At 40.4% G+C, this 16,111-nt stretch overlaps 2 protein-coding genes across 2 annotated transcripts; both read left to right on the forward strand.

The window, feature by feature from the left end:
- Positions 1 to 398: 398 nt before the first annotated feature.
- LOC115198260 (5,6-dihydroxyindole-2-carboxylic acid oxidase) lies at positions 399 to 7,355 on the forward strand. The gene is made up of 7 exons (XM_029760099.1): positions 399 to 961; positions 1,555 to 1,877; positions 2,618 to 2,822; positions 3,459 to 3,626; positions 4,080 to 4,259; positions 4,546 to 4,692; positions 6,116 to 7,355. Exons 1-7 carry the CDS (start codon positions 607 to 609, stop codon positions 6,304 to 6,306), a joined length of 1,569 nt encoding a protein of 522 aa, XP_029615959.1. The 5' UTR covers positions 399 to 606; the 3' UTR covers positions 6,307 to 7,355.
- Positions 7,356 to 7,556: 201 nt separating this feature from the next.
- Positions 7,557 to 12,830, forward strand: LOC115198261 (leucine rich adaptor protein 1-like). Its single transcript, XM_029760100.1, has 2 exons — positions 7,557 to 8,193; positions 10,790 to 12,830. Exons 1-2 carry the CDS (start codon positions 7,984 to 7,986, stop codon positions 11,186 to 11,188), a joined length of 609 nt encoding a protein of 202 aa, XP_029615960.1. The 5' UTR covers positions 7,557 to 7,983; the 3' UTR covers positions 11,189 to 12,830.
- The last annotated feature ends 3,281 nt before the right edge of the window (positions 12,831 to 16,111 follow it).

Consider the following 16,111-nt stretch of genomic DNA (forward strand, 5'->3'; position numbering starts at 1 on the left):
GGACACTTAACCATGTACTGTAGCAGACCACACTTTTTTGTTGTTGCAGTGTACTTCCTTTGATTTGTAATACTAATTTAGAGCAGTCACTCTATTTTGTGGTGTTCAATGAGGCCATGTAATTTATGTGTAATCCCTTTTGACAACATGTGGTGAAATTAGGCCAGAAATTCATAAACATTAATTGATGGGGTTAAAACTGGAGGACAGTATTAATTCAATAGCTTCCACAGGTGACATGCCAAATGATGTTTCACAGTAGGACTAGTGAAACAGTGTGCGTGACTACCTAACCTCTATCCCTCTCAGTCCGGTAAGAAATGTGATGTGATCACGAGGAGATCAGAAATCCGGGCAGTCATGCGCTAATCCAGTATTTAAAGGCCAGGGGGTTATTTGGCTCGTGTTGGGGCAATTAGTACAAGAGGGTCGGGCGGCATGGAAAGACAAACGCGCACTGAATTGAAACAGAAAAATAACTTTGAAGTGATGAGGTTACGAGTAAGGTACTGACTAACGTTAGTGTGATTGAAGAAAGAGAATTGAGTGATCCATCTTTCCATTTAACTAACTTTCTGGTGTGTGTCTTTTTGCCTATTCGTGGCTATGTGGAAGTATTGCTTGCTGGTGCTCTTGGGCGCAGTGTTTGTGCGCGCACAGTTTCCGAGGGAATGTGTGACTCCAGAGGGACTTCGGAGTGGTCAGTGTTGTCCATCCCCGCTTGGGGTCGCGAATGACGACTGCGGGTCCGCTACTGGACGTGGACAGTGCATTTCGATAGCGGCAGACGCAAGTGCACACGGCCCCCAGTACCCCCACGATGGACGGGATGACCGTGAACGTTGGCCCATCCGCTACTTCAATCGAACCTGCCAGTGCAACGGGAATTTCACCGGTTATAATTGTGGCCGTTGCAGGCATGGATTGGCCGGGTTAAACTGTGACCAACCGGTTGCTGTTGGTACGTTTTTTTTTATCCCCCTGGAAAACAAATGTGGCAGTTTCCATTACAAAATGATTTGATGTTTTTACGCAATTGAAACTGCATAGGGTTAATAACCTCCAATATGTGTCTCATTTAGTGTCAATAGTCCATATATATGTTGAATAAAATAAGTAAATGATAGTCTACTACAAGCAACCTCTATACAAGGCACCGCCACACTGTACTTTACGCACGGCCGCTCAACTGGTTGAAAATCAAATTTCTGCACGGGATTATGGAAAGCATACAACACTTTACAAATGTCAAGGACACGAACGTCCATGTATTATATATAGTTGCATTTAATGTACGATATAATGACATGTTTGCCTTGTATTCAGGCAATGGTGTAGGTCTATGCGTAAAGGTTAACGGTACTATGGATAGACTACCTGCCCAGTGGGCACAGACGTCAATTCAAAGTCCATTCCACGTTGATTCAACGTAATTTCATTGAAATTACGTGGAAACAACTTTGATGCAACCAGTGTGTGCCCAGTGGATAATTTCTCAATTTCTTCCCACAAAAGAATGTACTCATTAACGCATGACTGGTTTTAATCCTTCAGTCCGGAGAAACGTGATGCAGCTCAGTGCGGATCAGAAGCGAGCTTTCGTGACCGCGCTGGACCAGGCCAAGCGCGCGGTGCACCCGGACATTGTAATTGCTACGCGGCGGTACCAGGAGGTATTCGGGCCGGATGGAAACACCCCGCAGTTTGAGAACATCACCATCTACAATTACTTTGTGTGGACCCACTACTATTCGGTCAGCAAGACCTTCTTGGGGGCCGGCCAGCCGAGCTTTGGCGGAGTCGACTTCTCTCATGAAGGTCCCGGTTTTGTGACCTGGCACAGGTTTCACCTGCTCCAACTTGAGCGTGACATGCAGGTGAGATGGGTTACCGGCAATATGTCACTGTATACATGTAAAATATGAACTGAAATAATGCAAATAACTTTTTTTGTAGTGTGCCAACCACTGGGGGTTGATTATTCAATTGTATATCACAGTCTAATAGGGCATCATCTCATGCTATTATGGATTTTCACCACCAGCAAATCCATTTGAATCTGTATTTATTGCCCATCAATAGTCATTTCACTTTCCCTATTGTTTGTTGGAATTAGTGCCGCATTAAGGGTGAGGATATCTTTCCAGAAGAAGCAATTTCCTGCCAAAATCAAGCACGATTAGCAGAAAATGTGCTTAGGCGTTACTAGTCTGAGCCTAGATTTCTCTTCTAATAGGGCACAACAGAGCATATGTTGCCCAAGTCATTTATTGAATTGTGTATTAGTCATTGGTTCATTACTGACAAAGACTGTTTATTGTTTTTAAAGATCATTATCTTGGTCATTATCTTGGCATAACCATATATTAGGCTATAGCGATAAAGGCAAATCATTGTTTCATAGAATGAAATACATTGAATCAGTTGCAACTAAATATTGAGATTGTGATATGTTGTTTGTTCAATTGAATGGAAATAATGCAGCCACTATATACTCCTCTATGCCCATTTGTAACTATTTTAATTGCAGTTTATTAAGGGGTTTCTAATTGCACAATATGATTATTATAATTGTGTGCCCTTTATGTCATTTTTTCTTACCCTACTTTCAATTTAGGATATGCTGCAAGACCCGTCCTTTGCCCTGCCCTACTGGAACTTTGCCATTGGTGGAAGCACCTGTGACATCTGCACAGATGACCTATTGGGAGCGAGGAGCAACCTCGATATGAATTCCATCAGCACCAACTCCATCTTCTCCAACTGGAGGGTGATCTGTGAAAGTGTGGGGGACTATGATACACTGGGGACCATCTGCAACAGTAAGCCTTCAGTAGTGCACTCATATCCTTCCACGTTTTGAAGAGAACCCCCTATCTGGTTGGGTAGAAGTTGTCTGTAGGCACAGATGTTAAAATCCATAAAAGTCACTGAGATTATAGAAACATGCTCAGTAAGGTTGAAAAATGACCAGAACATCAAGGGACGTGTAGTGTCCCTTTGAGCAACTTCACCATTCCATATTGTGATACCTGTTGATTACTATCATTACTTGCTTAAGCCTTGTTCAAGTGTTGGTGCTGTTGGCACAACACCTTGTCAGAACACTAGGGGAAGCAATGAGCTTGTCAACATTAGTCCTCAAGCACTAGCTCCATCTCAATTAATCTTTCCTCGATTCCTTGCATCCTCTCTCCTCGTCTCCTCAAAAACCCATCAGGGAACAAGATTCAACAAAGTGGGTGATTTCCAGAAGGAAGGAAGGAAGGAAGGAAGGAAGGAAGGAAGGAAGGAAGGAAGGAAGGAAGGAATAAAAAGAATGAAGGATCTAAATAGTATTTAAACATGGCCCTGGTTTGTCTTTCAGCACTTCCCAACTTCCCAAGTCCATTTATTATTCCCTCTATTAACCACGGTTACTGAGTCCCCTCTTAACCCTCTCCTCTCTCTCCACCCAGATACTGAGACCACCCCAATCAGGAGGAACCCAGCTGGAAACGTGGCCCGCCCCATGGTGCAGCGTCTCCCTGAGCCCCAGGATGTGGCAGACTGCCTGCAGGTGAACACCTTTGACACCCCTCCCTACTACTCCACCTCTTCAGAGAGCTTCAGGAACACCATCGAGGGTGAGTGGCTATTGCTGGTCTACACCAATAGATATATTAATTCACATTGAAACACACAGCTATCACTACACTTCCTGTGGTGTACATAGGCTCACACACACTGAACGTTGAGGGTTGTTGTGCATGATGATATACACCCAGACACACACACACACACACACACCACACACACACACACACACACACACACACACACACACACACAACAGAGTGCATTCTGTTCTGTCCCGAGCAGGATGTGAACCAACAACCTTCTGCACACGATAACAAATCAACTCAAAGCCAACTGTCTTAGAGCAAGAGTCTAGTCACTCTGAAAGATTTAGGTCTTAGGGAAGGTGTGACGTCACCCATTTCACTGGTGTACTCCTGCCAACATGCTACTGGCGAGATTCACATCCACTACGCAGTTTCCTGTATTTAATCCACAAGCTACCTGTGTTGTGTGCACAGGCTATAGTGCCCCCCAGGGAAACTACGACCCAGTGGTACGGAGCCTCCACAACCTAGCCCACCTGTTTCTGAACGGGACAGGGGGACAGACCCACCTCTCGCCCAACGACCCCATCTTCGTGCTTCTCCACACTTTCACAGATGCCATCTTTGACGAGTGGCTCAGGAGGCACGCCCCTGGTAACGGATCCCATCCTCCTATCAATCTCATGTTCAATACCTGATCTGTTGTCTTCATGTATTGGCTTTGTCTGTGCTTGCTTGTCTGAAGATACGATGTTCTTCCATCCTCGATGTACTTGTTGACTATGTGCTACAGGCCGTTTCTAAATTACATGGTAAAATGGTAATTACACAACAATTACATGATTACTATGCACCCTTTGTTTATCTCTGGCGGGATTTTTTTCTTTGTACATCAGTGGCACATGTTCATAAGCTGACTCTTAACTGATACATTTTGCAGATTTGGCAGTCTATCCTTCAGCGAATGCCCCCATTGGTCACAACAGAGGGTACAACATGGTTCCCTTCTGGCCTCCAGTGACCAACGCTGAGATGTTTCTTACAGCCCCAGAGAACCTTGGCTACTCCTATGAGGCCGAATGGCCAGGTGTGTATAATGTCATTATAAATACAGTCTGAATGCCCAGGTGTGTATAATGTCAATATAAATACAGGCTGAATGGCCAGGTGTGTTTAATGTCAATATAAATACAGGCTGAATGGCCAGGTGTGTATAATGTCATTATAAATACAGTCTGAATGGCCAGGTGTGTTTAATGTCAATATAAATACAGTCTGAATGGCCAGGTGTGTATAATGTCATTATAAATACAGTCTGAATGGCCAGGTGTGTATAATGTCAATATAAATACAGTCTGAATGGCCAGGTGTGTATAATGTCAATATAAATACAGGCTGAATGGCCAGGTGTGTATAATGTCATTATAAATACAGTCTGAATGGCCAGGTGTGTATAATGTCATTATAAATACAGTCTGAATGCCCAGGTGTGTATAATGTCATTATAAATACAGGCTGAATGGCCAGGTGTGTATAATGTCAATATAAATACAGGCTGAATGGCCAGCTGTGTATAATTTCTATATAAATACAGGCTGAATGGCCAGGTGTGTATAATGTCAATATAAATACAGGCTGAATGGCCAGGTGTGTATAATGTCATTATAAATACAGGCTGAATGGCCAGGTGTGTATAATGTCAATATAAATACAGTCTGAATGGCCAGGTGTGTATAATGTCAATATAAATACAGTCTGAATGGCCAGGTGTGTATAATGTCAATATAAATACAGTCTGAATGGCCAGGTGTGTATAATGTCAATATAAATACAGGCTGAATGGCCAGGTGTGTATAATGTCAATATAAATACAGTCTGAATGGCCAGGTGTGTATAATGTCAATATAAATACAGTCTGAATGGCCAGGTGTGTATAATGTCAATATAAATACAGTCTGAATGGCCAGGTGTGTATAATGTCAATATAAATACAGGCTGAATGGCCAGGTGTGTATAATGTCAATATAAATACAGTCTGAATGGCCAGGTGTGTATAATGTCAATATAAATACAGTCTGATGCCCAGGTGTGTATAATGTCATTATAAATACATTATGGATATTTGTCTTATCTATTATATACAGTCAGGACCGGAATTATTGGAAGCCTTGATGAGATGAGCAAAAAAGACTGTATAAAATAAATAATACAAATACTGAGCTATATTGTATGGGAAAAAGGGAAAATTATATATTTTATACTAATACAATTAGAAAGAGATTTTGTTTAGAAAGTAATAGATCCACCACCATATTTTATATATATTGTAGTTTGCTCATATTTGTCACTGGTGACAATAATCATGGACCTGACTTTATATGCAATGTTATGCTTCCGTCTGTCTATCTGTCTGTCTGTCTGTCTGTCTGTCTGTCTGTCTGTCTGTCTCTGCGAGTTTCACATTCCGTATGACAAATGTAAATGTTATAAATCTTGTCTCGTCTCTATAGCTGCTCCTTTAACTTTGACTGAGATCATCACCGTTGCCATCGTGGCGGCCCTGGTCGTCGTCGCTGTAATCTTCGCTGCAACCACATGTGCCGTGCGCTCCCACTCTTACAGCAAACTGGATGGCCGCCAGCCCCTGCTGGGAGAACAGTACCAACGCTACGACGACGACAAAGGCCAATCCGTGGTCTGAGCTGTATGTGAAACTACAGTGTTATGTTCGTTAGGGCACGCTTTTTGCAACAAAATTTCCCCAACATAAAATGAGTCCATCCCTGTTTCTGTCAATTTTCTCCCGTTTCGTGCCTAATGATCATGACACAGGCTTAGCTGAGCGTCACATATGTTCATACTTTTGTATTGTTAGCAGCTATGTTTTCATCATTTCAAATTGAGTTTCAAGTGCCGTAGAATATGCATCACAAACTGTATTCCGGGAGTGGCCAAATGTTGTCGATGCAGGGTGTGGGTTGAATTAAGTGTAGTCTGGAACAAAAACCTGCACACTGCGGTCCTCCCATTGCCAAGTTTTACCACCACTGCTGACTGCTGTAGTACATCATATTGAATCTTATTGATTGCATCACTCATTCTACTTTAGGAGTGCCTTGACCTGTATAACTACAGATTCTGAGTATATCGATGGTTTTCTGTAAATTTGTATACATATTTCGGTCAAAATGGAACTTATTTGTAATTCCATTGACAATATTTGGTGATTAAACAAAATGAAAGGTTAAGAATTTGACTTGCATTATTATAATTTCTGCAATACTTGTGGAGTGCAATGTCATGATTCATACACATTTACTCTCCTTATGTGCCATGACAGCTAAGAGCAAATTACTATGTGGACAAAGTAGAAACAAATAGAATGTAATTTAATAGAATAGAATAGAAAAAACGAAAGGATCCTCATTCTCATGAAGTTGTGTAGCCTACTTTGCCATTCTTGTGTAGATAATGTCAATTCTCATGTATTGCCACAAGGGGGTAGAAGTGCGAAGTCCACTACGACTTGAAAAAAGAGTCAATCAAGGGCAAAATGAATGTGTTGCTTTGAAGAAATATATAATTATTAATCAGGTCAAACTTAGGTTCATTTGTTTGCTTTAAAGTCGTTCAAGATAGCTTTTTAAAATGTTTTGATTGTATTATGCTGGTTTAATAACAATGTATGCAAATAGGCCATTAGGATGGCTACACAACATTGGTTTGAATTCAAATAAATTCTGAAATACAGCTTACTGTAGCCTGCTTTGCTGACATGAAATGGCAATTTAATCCGTTGTATGATTGAACTGATGATACTGGTGAAAATACTGTAGGCTACCATATGGGTGTATTTTGTGCACAATACACAAAAATATATGCTGCGACAATTGCCTTATCATTACGGCAAACAGGCGTAGTTTTATAGTCCCACTTGTCCAGGGTGTAAGGTTTCAGTCATAAACTGTGTGTTTGAGCAGCACGTCATCATCCTACTGTGCCGCTCCGTGGTACGAATATTGTTTCAATGGTCACGGCTGACACCCCGGCGCAAGGGACTTCCAAATCTCTCAATTCACGTCTGTAGTGGCTGTGCTACAGTAATAACAGGGGCTGTTTCTATTTTGTTTTGAATTGCGCACTATATTATGAGTTGGTGATAATAATTGGATTGGGAAACTGTGTTGCTGTGCGCCTATGGATATAGCAGTCGCTTTCAACATCAGACCTCTAAGACCATCCAGGCAATGAACTTTTCTTTGGAAGTGAAATCAGACGGAGCCATCAAGCCACTGAACCCCATCATTTGCTCTCTGTGTTATTTCTACTGCACGTAGCATATACCGTTTTTCGTTTATATTCTTACTGCAATTCTATCATGGAAGAGGACAACGTGTTATCCGATTTTAAGGATATTGAGAAAAAGTTGGGTCGCAATGTTCCTGAAAGTCTCATTCGTTCCCTAGCGGGAGGACATCATCATCACGACAAACATGAGGATAGAAAACCGGCGACACCGAAGAACCGCTCAAACTCTGCTGACATAAAACGACTGGAGAGCAAGATATTATTTTTGAAACAGGAAATGGTAGGCTATGTGGTTGCCTTAAAGATTCATCTTCAAATATATGTCCGTCTGTCGCTGTTGGGTCTGTGAGTTGTTTCGTGCAGTAAGCCTATAATAAAGTTTATTGAATACCGAAGCAGACATCCAAATCCGGTACAATTGCAATTCGGACCCAGGCTTTTTCAAGTCAGTTCACTGCTCCTTCAAAACCATGCTGTATATTCATTGGTGCATTGCATTAAATGCAATTTACCATCGACACAAGATAACAAAATAGCTTTTAGCTGCAGTAGTCTAGTTGTTGCAGCTGTTTGCTTTAGGCTTTAATGGAACTTAGACGTTACGTTAGTTCACTGACCTGTGATATCATAACTCAGCATGTTATGCAGTAACTTCCAGACGACTGATGGCAATCCAACTGTATTGCCATTGTGTTCATAGGGTATCTGTTCATAGGGTATACTTTTGACATCTCAGAAGTTTATAGACGACTTAAAATCCTGCCTGGTCGCAAGGCATTGGTAATATGTATATAATAGTGAGTGGCATGTCTTGATTATGTCTCATTGACTTCCACTGTAACTCCATCATCTGAAATAGAAGTAGGATACACACTATAGGGTACAGTTTTTTTGCCATATTTCTGGCCGTCATTTAATACATAACAAGACAATGGGAGTCGGTGTCTCAATCCCAAAACGATCAACATTGGCCCACCTCTTAAATAACCAATTCTATTGAGTACTGAGCAAAAATCTATTGATTTAGTGATGTTTCTCACCCTCTCTCAGATACAGATGTGATGTCACCCAGTTGGCGAAAGCCATTAACACTTGCTCTCTACACATAATAACAACTACAATGCATAATTCTTAACTGACTTGCCTAGTTAAATAAGGGTTAAATGAAAAATCCTAAATAAATTGTCAGGTATCACGCAGGCAGACAATTCACACCTCAGTTAACGCTCACTTACACAAATTCCAAACTCAACAAAAATACAGGAGGATAGCCTGGAATTCAAATTGATTGTCACTTGGATTCCATGCTACCACTAGCCTTGTTTGACCCCCTGTTTTGAGGAGACCCCCCCCCCCCCCACCCCATTTAAGGCTTAAGGTCAGTCAAGGCATTAGGACCCTTGAACAGATGGTCAAATTGACAGAGTTTGTACAGAAGGGTACTGTGTCATTGCCTGGTTAAGCAACTGAGGAAAAATACCTCTCTCATGTTAGTTTCCATATTGAAGTCATTGAACGGGTGGTTCATAATACGATTATGATGACAGGCCCAGTAAACTATAATAACAGAGAAGATACCCCACCCGGGAGTGCATTTTGCCGGACACAAAGGCATATCGTGATGGAGGAAAGCTAGTCTTTGTGTTCTGACTGGACAGTCAAAAATGATATTGATGACAACGACTGAAATACATCCACCATGCTCTCTTGGGAGTAAAGTAGAAAAATACCAGTATTATTCCATTCAGTTTAATTAAATGTAAAACAATAGTCCGCTGTGCTCCCTAGTCCCTACTATAGTGAATGGCACATTTGGGCCATCTAAGGCTTTTGCTCTGCTGTCACTTCTTCAATCCAATTAGGCTGCTTTTCTCTTGGCCATTTGGCTAACTGACTGGTTCACTTTACAATATACATAGAGGGATTAACAGTTTGTCAAATCTGTATAGGATTGACCTGCATTGCCTGTAACTCGAGTTTTAGACAAAAGTCCAGAATAATGTAACTAGTTTTAAACAGAGTTATGAAAATATCTTAAACATAAATCCTAAGTAAGTATTGTTAGATACAAAATCAATGAAGTTCAATTTCAATGACTAACAAACAAGCAGCAGTAAATTACATTAGCTATACCCATCTTGTGATTCACCACCCCTTTCAAACCAACTTTAATTGACACTGCTAATGCTTCTGTAAAATTCCACTATGCTCCGGCTGGGTGTCTGTGCACACATAAAGGACAGGTTATATCCGTAAGCAAACACTGGCAGCATTATGAGCTAGTCACGATTCACTCCCCCCCAAAAATGGCACTGTTTTATAGCCAGCCAGCTGTCCGGGCCATTGTATCAGCCTTGTCAACCACCATCTGGCATAATGCTTTTTGACTGGCTCGAGACTGCTGCTACTGACTGTCCATTGGTGTAAACGGCTGTCTGTTTGTCACTAGTTGCCAGGGAAAATCTTATGGTGAAGTGATAAATCAATGGCGGTACTGTATGGGTGTCAGGGCGAGAATATTCTGCTATGCCCTCACATACCATGCTGTTACATGCCAAGGATGGAATGATTTCCGGTGGCATGCTTTTTTGTTATACCTTTGTCCTTGTCCACATGCCAAAGAGTAGAGTGGTGTCTTTACAATCCCCAATTTGCTTTTCAGCATTACTTTGCCAACTCAAAATACATGCTGGTGATGTTCTTCTCACAAGAATGGAATAGGAAAGCAGTGAATTTAGAAAACAAATAAGATTGTAGGCCTAATTGTTGGAAGTGTGATATTGTGTGTAAAAAAAAAGGCTTTCAAGTTGTCAATGTTTCTCGTAAAAATCTCTAATAAAGTCCTAAAATGAATCTCCTTCTAACACAAAACGCAGGCCCACCTCCGTGCAATCGATGTCAAGCTGATGCAGCAGCTGATGTCAATCAACGAGGGCATCGAATCCCTCAAATGGGTGATGGAGGACAAGGGGGGCATAGCCAGTCGTGAAAGCAGCCTGACTGGCAGCCTGTACAGCTTAACGGACAGCGAGGACGACACCTCTCCATGCGGCAGCTTCACCAGTCTGCATGATGGAAACAGTGACGGACTGGACGGGATATCCGTGGGCAGCTATCTGGATACGTTGGATGAGTTAGCCGAGGACCTTCCAGACCACCCTTCTCCGACAGAGCTTAATCTTTTCTCAGATATACCCATTATAGAGGACAAGACTTTCAGCAAGCCACCCATGCAAGTCAGAGTGGATTCCGATGAGTACTATTGCTTTGGATAGTGCTATTACCAACACAGGCAAAGACCACAGGGTTATTTTACCTAGCATTATGAGTTGGCATGTTAATAGTTCATTTCAAATGTTTCATAAGTTGTCTTGTTCATTGAGCTCGCTGTGGGAAATATAGCACATGGATGTTTCCCTTGATGATCTGTTATTTTCCTGCTGCTAAGTATTCTACAGTGACATTTAAGTTTACCTTTATTTAATAGGCAAGTCAGTTAAGAACAAATTCTTATTTACAATGACGGCCTACCAGGGAACAGTGGGTTAACTGCCTTGTTCAGGATTTTTTATCTTGTCAGCTCGTGGATTTGATCCAACAACCTTTCGGTTACTGGCCCAACGCTCTAACCACTAGGCTACCTGCCACCCCTTGTAAACCCACTTAAATGGGTTTACAAGGGGCAAATACTCAGTTGTGCTATTTTGTATTATGAAACCAAATTATTTTTTGTCTTTGATGCATTTACACCTCACTAAACCTTAGCCACTTGTCGCCAGTTCGGAAGAGCTTTAAACATCATTGAGAATTCAACAAAGGTGCAATTTATCTGCCCCAACAATATGAACTACAACCACAATCAACAGGTCTGAAGCAAAAAGAAAAGAAAACAAAAGTAATGCTAAGTAGTGCAGTCTCATCCTCATCATCTTTGGTGTTGCGTTCGAGTGCTCTCACCAAGACCCTCCCCTTGAATCCTCCGGGAGCGTTGAGGCGACTCTTTGACAGGGAATCTTACTTACAAATCTAACCTTTAAGAAGTATTTTGTTGTTTGTTTTGTTGTTTTAACAACACGACTGAATTGGCAAAAATGTGATGTGTTTTTTCACAAAATGTTCATTCAGTGCACTCTGTCTGTACTCCGAAGACTCTGATACCTCAGTCTCTTTTTTCTTTTTCACTTAGATACCATGTCTTTGGTTAGCCATTCATCCATCTGAACTAAGTTAATGTCGTAGATAAGGAATTTGTGGTTATTTGGAGCATTAGTGGTTCCATGCGGAGACGTCGGCTGGACTGGTTTAGTGCGGCAGAAATACTGTTTTCCCTCATCTAGAGGTTGTATCATTCAAGTGCAATTTGTGAACATGCCAAATCACTGTATTTTAGCTCATCTACTAAATATGGAAGCTATTAAAATTCAAATAAAACGTAGATTTTTACAGTTATATGCTTATATATTAAACATTGGACAGATACATTGTTCTTGCTTGCTTTTTTATTTAGACAGATGGCAGTCAAATTGCCATGCCAACAAGGTCATTATTTTACTATTTTTGTTTTGTTTTACCACAAGAGATGAATTGCAAACCATTTACAAAACGGAAATCTTGACGTTCACAACACTCGGTTAATTTAATTACTAGATAGTATTTGTTGATCACGGTTTATAACTTAATGTTGAACTGGTCAACTAGTTAATGACTGGTAACTAACAAAATTCAAGTACAAAACTAATGCCATTTATTTCTGTACAGAGATGATTTAGCTTTAAGTTCCTGTGAACTTTCTGTGTCGATTCACATTACCTGTGACTATTGTTTCATGTTGCTTACTTTGTAACATTGTAATTTATTGTTTTTATTGGTGTTGTTGAAAGGTTTGTTGGGGAAAATAAATAATATATTGTGATGGTCTTCTTTTTCAGTTTCTGCATACAGTTGGTTTATTCTACAACTCCTTCACACACACACACACACACACACACTGGTTCACACAATGACCATTTTGTGGTAACATGCGATTAGTGGAGAGAATTCTTGGATTATTTATTAAAACCACAGAAGCGATTATATGCAGATTTTATGATGAGGCAGTCTTGCTCCATTTGTGTCAGACTAGTTAAGTTCCAACATGTAACAATTTGACCAATGTACCATGGATGATTGTGCCCAGTTAGAGCTAGATTCTATCAGATCCCAGCTAACTGACACCCGAATAATGGTTGTTTTGGCTGTGTCGGAGGTGGAACTGCGTTAGGTCTGTCAAATCTACAAGCGTCTTGATCACAAATTCGAACACTGTGAGATGTACAGTAATCTACACCTCGATTAGGCAGATAGAAATCCTCATTATTTTGATTTTCTATTTGAACTTCATTATTTCTATATAGCCTACACTTTCTCATTCTGAACTTCTAACGCAAGTGGGATGGGTGTGGCTTCGTGACAATGAGCAGCTGCTCACTGATTTGGCAGCTCCAATGCAGTTGCACATACGACACCGCCAAAACATCAGCTATGTGGGTGTCGGCTATCGCCGGTTAGCGCTAGATCTGATTAAATCTAGGCCTTTGTCTTTTAATCTCCACACTTTACATTACTTGAAAACACACAAAGCAAAGAGGTCGATTCATATCCTAAATTCTGGAAATGGTAGTTCATTTTCTTTTTAAAACCCGTTTAACTATTAATGGAAGGAAAACCATTTGGGATTACACTTTAGTAACGACTTAACTTCTCATGAACGAAGCATCATGTTACTCTAACTAAACCTTGGGAGTATTCATCACACAATATTATAGTCGGATCAAGTCATTAAAAAACGAATGTACGTCAGAGAGAAGACAGAAACAGAAAAGGAATGCTACCCGCAGTATATTTTTATGGACATTTTAATTCATCACGCTGGCTTGTTGGATGCTAAGGGGGATAATTGAATTTCAAGACCGGAGTGTACATATAGAATGTCATTATTGGAAAGCGGAGGCCCTTGTGGTACGATGAGCAGCCCCACTACATTCCAGTTCCCACACACTGATTACATCACCATCTGCTTTACTTAACACTGCAGCTAACGCATATCACCTCTCTTCTTTTTTCGAATGAGACTACAATGATCTACTGTATTTAACTGCATACTATATCACCTCTCACTTTCTTTTTGCGTTAAAGACAGCCATTGTGGTCACATACGCCTCTGTGAGTCACAGATCATTCTGATGATGGGTAGCATGCAAAATAAATACAAATACCCTTGCAAGGGGTTTAATAAAGTTTCATATTGCTTCCGATAAGATGTTTTCCTTAACTTTGGAGGTGCAGTGATTAGTGAAGAATCACCGTTAAAAACTGAAATAGGGAATGAATTGAATTGGTATTAATCACTGCATAAGGATTGGGAGGAATTACAGTACATCTCAGTTAATACCACAATGATTTGTATTTAGCTGCAGCATAGAACATGCCTTTTGTGCTATATGTTTGGGTGTCTAAAGTATTGGTCACATACTGTTTACCACTTTTATGATAGCTCTTTCTCCTTCTTCAGCCTCACACCATATTGTCTGAGATCACACTGTGCTGGTGTTAAGCAAGGGGGAAATTGAGCATACTCTTGATTCCCTTAACTTGACGATCCAACAAATTTACATGACTAAAAGAGCAAAGCAGCTTTATTTGGTTTACTTTGCCTTATCTCGGCTTCTTAGGCCTTTAGCACACTTGTCAAGACTTAACAAAGCCAAACATACCACCCCAGAAAGCCTTTTTGAATGACAGTGTGACCTCTGTTTGACCATATTCAATTAGAAACAGACAATGTACCATCATCATTTCCTGTCAATGAATCTTATCTTTGTCGCCACTGGCTATTCTTTGACTATCCCCTTCAGGGAAACAGAATGACTAGACCTAGTGGCTCATAAAGTAATTGGAGGATTTCAAGAAACAAGAACAGGTTCCTCAGGTTGATTTGCTAATAACCCCTTCTATGCATCGGAATTCCTGAGAGAAGGGAATGGTACACCACCCATGTACAGTTTTGGGTATTTTGTATTTCCAAGGCGGGGATTAAAAGCTTACTTTCTCTCCACATGCTCATATTCCTTTAGCACCTTTGTGACAAAAGATTCTAAGACTGTCTCTTTCACATTAACATTCAGCACGTCAGGTCTATCTCTCTAAATACTGACTCAGCTAAACATGGCCTTGGTTGCTAGTGTAAACAATGCAAAGACAAGGGCTCTCTTTGACACAGCATGGGGTTCAACAGTTGACTGTTCCCCTTCAGCAGAGGTGTGTCAACCCAATGAATCACAGGGTGCAAATGCTCCTTCCCATTTGATCAACTCTTAATGTAAGGACAGTGTCAACAGAAAAGTGGCAAATCTGATGTCGAAGAAAGGCAGGTTTTACATCATATATTTTGTTAGTGTAAAAAAGCCTGTTGAATCAAAATATAATTTTAAAGATTGAATTCGGTATTTACAGACAGTCAAGGTATTGAATATGGTTAATTCGTTTTCCCTTAATTTACTCCTTGGACCTTGAACTAAGGATGGATTTACATTAGTAAAATATGTCTAGTGAGATCTACAGTATCTTCAACATCAGATTTGCTCATTTTCTGTTTACACTAGCCTTAGATATTGAGAAAAATGTACTTTCTATATCTGTGATATGTGGTTGTCCCACCTATCTATCTTAAGATGAATGCACTAACTGTAAGTCGCTCTGGATAAGATTGTCTGCTAAATGACTAAAATGCTAAAATGTAAATGTGTGAGTGCAGCGTTTGGCATACCGTAAATAGTATATAGACAAACAAAATAAGGATAGAAATTCAAACAATACATGAGCTTCTCATCTAAACCATATTCTGCATAGTATTGCACCCTTTATTAACTCAATGATTCACAATATTTATTTTAAAAGCCTTCCATTTTCAATTTGGCTAGCAGAGCAAAATTTTGTCTACTGACGCTACCAAAATCACATAAAACGTGAGTTATACAGTGGGGCAAAAAAGTATTTAGTCAATCACCAATTGTGCAAGTTCTCCCATTTAAAAAGATGAGAGAGGCCTGTAATTTTCATCATAGGTACACTTCAACTATGACAGACAAAATGAGAAGAAAAAAATTCCCGAAAATCACATTGTAGGATTTTTAATGAATTTATTTGCAAATTATGGTGGA

This window comes from Salmo trutta, chromosome 8, assembly GCF_901001165.1.
Source record: "Salmo trutta chromosome 8, fSalTru1.1, whole genome shotgun sequence".
Classification (NCBI taxonomy): domain Eukaryota; kingdom Metazoa; phylum Chordata; class Actinopteri; order Salmoniformes; family Salmonidae; genus Salmo; species Salmo trutta.

What these genes read in the sequence shown, in the direction of transcription:
- LOC115198260 (XM_029760099.1), top strand. Translation starts at nt 607, where the DNA reads ATGTGGAAGTATTGCTTGCTGGTGCTCTTGGGCGCAGTGTTTGTGCGC. An exon ending in TGACCAACCGGTTGCTGTTG is followed by an intron (nt 962 to 1,554) that starts GTACGTTTTTTT and finishes TTAATCCTTCAG; the next exon opens with TCCGGAGAAACGTGATGCAG. An exon ending in CTTCAGGAACACCATCGAGG is followed by an intron (nt 3,627 to 4,079) that starts GTGAGTGGCTAT and finishes TTGTGTGCACAG; the next exon opens with GCTATAGTGCCCCCCAGGGA.
- LOC115198261 (XM_029760100.1), top strand. Translation starts at nt 7,984, where the DNA reads ATGGAAGAGGACAACGTGTTATCCGATTTTAAGGATATTGAGAAAAAG. An exon ending in TATTTTTGAAACAGGAAATG is followed by an intron (nt 8,194 to 10,789) that starts GTAGGCTATGTG and finishes CACAAAACGCAG; the next exon opens with GCCCACCTCCGTGCAATCGA.